This window comes from Doryrhamphus excisus, chromosome 11 (genome assembly GCF_030265055.1).
Source record: "Doryrhamphus excisus isolate RoL2022-K1 chromosome 11, RoL_Dexc_1.0, whole genome shotgun sequence".
Lineage (NCBI taxonomy): Eukaryota > Metazoa > Chordata > Actinopteri > Syngnathiformes > Syngnathidae > Doryrhamphus > Doryrhamphus excisus.
The window spans coordinates 21055719-21061525 of record NC_080476.1 but is presented as its reverse complement, the minus strand read 5'-3'; the positions used below and the strand labels follow the sequence as shown (position 1 = coordinate 21061525).

Genomic DNA, 5807 nt, shown 5'->3' with positions numbered 1-5807 from the left:
ATGGAGATTTGCTTATTTTAGAATAGAACAAACTAGTAAAAAAAAATAGTAGGGTCTCTTTTTTTCTTTTACGACTGAATTTGATATGTATGACATGAACTATTACTACTCTTAAATACTCTAAACTAAAAAATATTTATGCATTTTAAAGCATGTTACCTTATCTTTTGAAATGTACAAAGGAAAATTCCTAAAATAGGGCAATAGTCATTAAAAACATTTCATAAAAATGTAAAAATACATATAATATCAATTAAAAATACATAGAAATTAATCAATATATCACAGTACTCTAACTAATACTCTAACTATTAATTCGAAAATCTCATAGTTTTTGAATGTTTAATATGAGCTGCAATTTGTCCTACTTTTTTGACAGTCCTTGAATGCACCTTCTATGGGTCTCCGATGTATGGATATTGGGATGAATGGATCCAGGGTCAACATTTTTTTTTTATGCATTCCCACATAATATCAGCATTTGGGAGCAATCTATATCTATATCTATATATATCTATATATCTATATCTACATATATACGTATACTTATATTAGAGATGTCCAATATGATGTCCAATTTTTCTTTCTTTCTCAAATGACCCTCTAAATATTATTTTGTTCCAATTTTTCGTGACAGAAAAAGAATAATGAGCCCCCCCGCCCCGGCCAATCAGCCATGAGAAGCGGGGGCATGACAAAGAAAAGCCCCACAAAGGTTCCTTATGACTACAATTTTAATGCGTGATGAATAATAATGAAGATGAATATACATCAATAAGCTTTCAGTGCACGTCAAGAACAGGAAATGACCGCCAGAGTCCCCGACTTGGACTACGTTCTATATAAAAATATAAACTATATGCCGTGATGGGGGTGGATGGGTGGATGGGTTGGATGAGGCATCCAATAAATTACGTGACATGGTGGGAGATCTTTGGCGGGCCAAAGCAAGCAGGACCATGGAGACCAAACGGCGACCACAAAAGAACCTCCATGTCCGTGGAAGGAAGTAAAGTGCATTATGGGATCGAGTCAGCAGCACCACAACACATTCACAAAATAAATATTGACTTTCAAACAGGAAATAAATTATGACGGCTTGTTCAAGGTCATGGTTGTGAAGGTCGTCCAAATAAATACGGCGCTAAGAGGAGCTGGTGGCTTTCGGCGTTTGCCAAATCTAAAACGTAAGCAAAAGGCCCAAAAGGAGCCCCGGTTGGGGTCAGTGTCTCAGACCGAGCGGGCCCGCCTCCGCTTCTTGTCCCCCTCCCGACGCCGACCCAGCCGGACCTTTTTTTTCCTCTTGGTCGCGACCTTCAGCGGTTGGTCCTTGTAGGCCAGCGCCTTGTTGGTCTCCTGCGGGAGGTTGGGGCCCTCCTGGTCCGGCCTTAGACCGTCGGGGAGGTTCTTGGTGGCGTCCGGGGGTTTCTGGAGGTGGAAGTCGTTCCCGCTGAAGTTCGGGCCCCTGTTTTGCACGGGCGGCGCCCGCTCGTCGGCTGTGTGCACCTCGTCCAGCAGCTCCTGCAGCCACAGTCGGCGTTTGAACTCCTGCATGGTGCGACCTTTGTCGTGCATCAGCTGGGCGTGGCTCACTGACCGCCTCCTGCCATCAGAGAGAGACGGCGTCATCAAGACAGTTTGGCTGTCTGCATGCAGGGTGATGATGTCATTGCAGGTGCGGCCAGTAGGGGGCAGCATAAACAAGACGATTCAACTCAAGCCTACACTGAAAGTTCCTGCTCATGCACGGACCCTCTATTATTATGATGATTATGATTATTATTTCAATCTCATTTCCGGCAACTTTGACATATTCCTTCCTCAACAAGGTTAAGAAGGCAAAAGGACGCTTACATTCGGCTGGCGAGGGCATCAAGCGGACTCCCGTACGGCGTCGCCGGGGAACACAGCAGGAACACAGCCAGACTCCACTGATGAAGCAAGACCACGGAGCACATCCTTCCAGACTCAAACCTGCAAAACATTCTTATTAAAATTCCCATTGGAGCAAAATCATCTCCCACGACTCCGACTGTCAATCACGAAGAAGAATGCCACTCACATGCCGACTTTCCAAAGATCCTTAGAAGTTGACCTTGATGCTGTAGCGGGAAACGTGTGGGAACAAGGTGGCCGGGTTAGAACTTGAGCGCGTATCCATTGGTCTGAAGGCGGCCCGGGGAAATCCCCCTCCAGTCTTTTGCATTCATTTGCCTCCCGACAGTGCGGGGGCTATTTATTCCCCCCCCCCGGCGTCCCAATAAAAAGCAAGACCAAGAGATAAAGATAGTCAGCAGGGATGCCAGTAAGACCAGTAGCAGGATCGTTGCAGCACAGCAGCAGCCCACCAGCTGCTCCGCAGTCCGAGGTGGTCTCATGAAGAGCGGAGCATCTTCTGTGGTGGTCCGCAAAGCAAAGCAGCTTCTAAGAGGCTTTTTTCACTCTGAGTCAGCCTGTGTCTGACGGGAGAGGGGAGGGGGCGGGAGCAAGCGGGATGGGATGGGGGACTCCAAACTTTAGGGTGTGAGGATGCAGGCACCACCTCGTCTCCTAGGACCCACCCTCTCCATCCTCCAGCCCCCGCCTCCCTTGCCTTCACTTCACCTTCACCGGGGTGGGATTCTCCTGAGAAGTCTTGGAATTTAAGGTCCGGATCTCCTCATCTGCTAGCGTCACCTACAGTAGAAGACAGGAGGCAGATGAAGTGGTCCTGGACTCCTTTCTGGGGAGGTACCCGGTGCACATTGGACTGGTCGGGGGCCTTGGAGAAGACAGGAAAGTCTGGGCGTTCCTGCTTGGGATGCTTACGTCGATTAGCTCCGATTAGGATGTTGCAAATATCACAGTATATTTTTTAGTAGCATGGTAAAATGTACTTCATAAAACAATCACGATCTGTAGATAGATCCATGAATACTCATTTGTATTGGAGAATACAAATTTGGAGCCTCGGAGAAGACAAGGAAGTCTGGGCATTCCTGTTTGGGATGCTTAGATTAGCTCAGATTAGGATGGAAGGGTCTGAATCCTGTGGACCACCAGGTATGAACTAGGATTGAACCAGGAATGAACCAGGATTGAACCAGGAGCAACTCCATGCAGGGTGATGATCAGCTCTACTGTAATACTGTGGATCATGAATGACAGGTGTGTAACCACGGAGGTAACCATGTGTTACCGTATGGGGGGGGGGGGGGGCGTGTTTAGTCCAAAGTACACAGCGAGGCCTCAACCACATTCCCAGGGTAGAAGGAACCCAACCTCAGAGAAAGCCCACCCACAGCCTCCCACTGGTCAGCAATCGCTTTGAATCTCCACCACCATCACCACCATCACCACCACCACCACCACCATCTCCACCACCATCACCACCACCACCATCACCATCACCACCACCACCACCACCACCACCATCACCACCACCATCACCACCATCACCACCATCACCACCATCTCCACCACCACCATCACCACCACCATCACCACATCACCACCACCACCACCATCTCCACCACCATCACCATCACCATCACCATCACCACCACCACCTCCACCATCACCATCACCACCACCACCACCACCACCACCACCATCACCACCATCACAATCACCACCACCACCACCACCATCACCACCATCTCCACCACCACCACCATCACCACCACCATCACCATCACCATCACCATCACCACCACCACCATCACCATCACCATCACCATCACCATAACCACCATCTCCACCACCATCACCACCATCTTCACCACCACCATCACCACCACCATCACCACCACCACCATCACCATCACCACCACCATCTCCACCACCATCACCACCATCTCCACCACCACCATCACCACCACCACCACCATCATCACCACCACCACCATCTCCACCACCATCACCACCATCACCATCACCACCATCACCACCATCACCACCATCACCACCACCACCACCACCATCACCACCATCTCCACCACCACCACCATCTCCACCACCATCACCACCACCATCACCACCACCACCACCATCTCCACCACCATCACCACCACCATCACCACCATCACCACCACCACCACCATCACCACCACCATCTCCACCACCATCACCACCATCACCATCACCACCATCTCCACCACCACCATCACCACCATCACCACCATCTCCACCACCACCATCACCACCACCATCTCCACCACCACCATCACCACCACCACCACCATCATCACCACCACCACCATCTCCACCACCATCACCACCATCACCATCACCACCACCATCTCCACCACCATCACCACCATCTCCACCACCACCACCACCATCACCACCATCTCCACCACCACCATCACCACCACCACCACCATCTCCACCACCATCACCACCATCTCCACCACCACCATCACCACCACCACCACCATCTCCACCACCATCACCACCATCTCCACCACCACCACCACCATCACCACCATCTCCACCACCACCATCACCACCACCACCACCATCTCCACCACCATCACCACCATCTCCACCACCACCATCACCACCACCACCACCATCACCACCACCACCACCATCTCCACCACCATCACCATCACCACCACCATCACCATCACCACCATCACCACCACCACCATCTCCACCACCATCACCACCATCACCACCGACTCCACACTACAACATTTCATAATTTTTAAATATTTGTTATTAAAAGATATGATGCTCATTTAAAGTGGACCTTATGCTTCTTCCACTTGTATGACCTATTAGTAAATGTACATATTAAATACCAATAAGTTGAATTCCTTTGTAAAATTTGAGGAAACCACTTGCCCTGAAAAATGTAATGAATGAAACGATAACTTGGTATTTTAAGTACAAAGCACTAAAAGTAAGTCATTTAAGTCATTTAAGTAAGTCATTTAAGTCATTTAAGTAAGTCATTTCACCTAAAATCATTCACAAACATCAATTCAACTTACAATTGTTTGTAAAGTCCGTTGTTTTGTATAATTATTGAACTTAATATCTTAAGTTCATTACAATAAATCTTAAGTTGATTAAAATTAAAATTGTTTGTAAAGTCTGTTGGTTTGTATAATTATTGAACTTAATATCTTGAGTTCATTACAATAAATCTTAAGTTGATTCAAATTAAAATTGTTTGTAAAGTCCGTTGTTTTGTATAATTATTGAACTTAATATCTTGAGTTCATTACAATAAATCTTAAGTTGATTCAAATTAAAATTGTAAAGTCCGTTGTTTCGTATAATTATTGAACTTAATATCTTAAGTTCATTACAATAAATCTTAAGTTGATTTAAATTAAAATTGTTTGTAAAGTCTGTTGTTTTGTATAATTATTGAACTTAATATCTTAAGTTCATTACAATAAATATTAAGTTGATTTAAATTAAAATTGTTTGTAAAGTCCGTTGTTTTGTATAATTATTGAACTTAATATCTTAAGTTCATTACAATAAATCTTAAGTTGATTCAAATTAAAATTGTTTGTAAAGTCCGTTGTTTTGTATAATTATTGAACTTAATATCTTAAGTTCATTACAATAAATCTTAAGTTGATTTAAATTAAAATTGTTTGTAAAGTCCATTCTTTTGAATAATTATCTAATTGAATATCTTAAGTTCATTACAATAAATCTCAAGTTGATTTAACTCACAGTTGTTTGTAATGTCAATTATTTTATAAAATTCGTTGACTTAATATTTCAAGTTCATTCCAATAAACTTCAAGTTTATTCAATAATTTCATAATTTGTCATGACTTTAATAACAGTAATAAAAGAAA

General features: G+C 44.9%; 1 protein-coding gene across 1 annotated transcript; it reads right to left on the bottom strand.

The window, feature by feature from the left end:
* Window positions 1-805: 805 nt before the first annotated feature.
* On the bottom strand, window positions 806-2363 carry LOC131137924 (parathyroid hormone-related protein-like). Its single transcript, XM_058086344.1, has 3 exons — window positions 2063-2363; window positions 1855-1974; window positions 806-1603 (listed from the first exon to the last, which is right to left on the bottom strand). Coding segments are annotated over exons 1-3 (495 nt in total). The 5' UTR covers window positions 2065-2363; the 3' UTR covers window positions 806-1230.
* Between the last annotated feature and the right edge of the window lie 3444 nt (window positions 2364-5807).

Coding starts and splice junctions, on each gene's coding strand:
- LOC131137924 (XM_058086344.1), bottom strand. Junction 1,604..1,854: donor GATGCCCTCGCCAGCCGAAT/GTAAGCGTCCTT, acceptor CTCTGATGGCAG/GAGGCGGTCAGTGAGCCACG.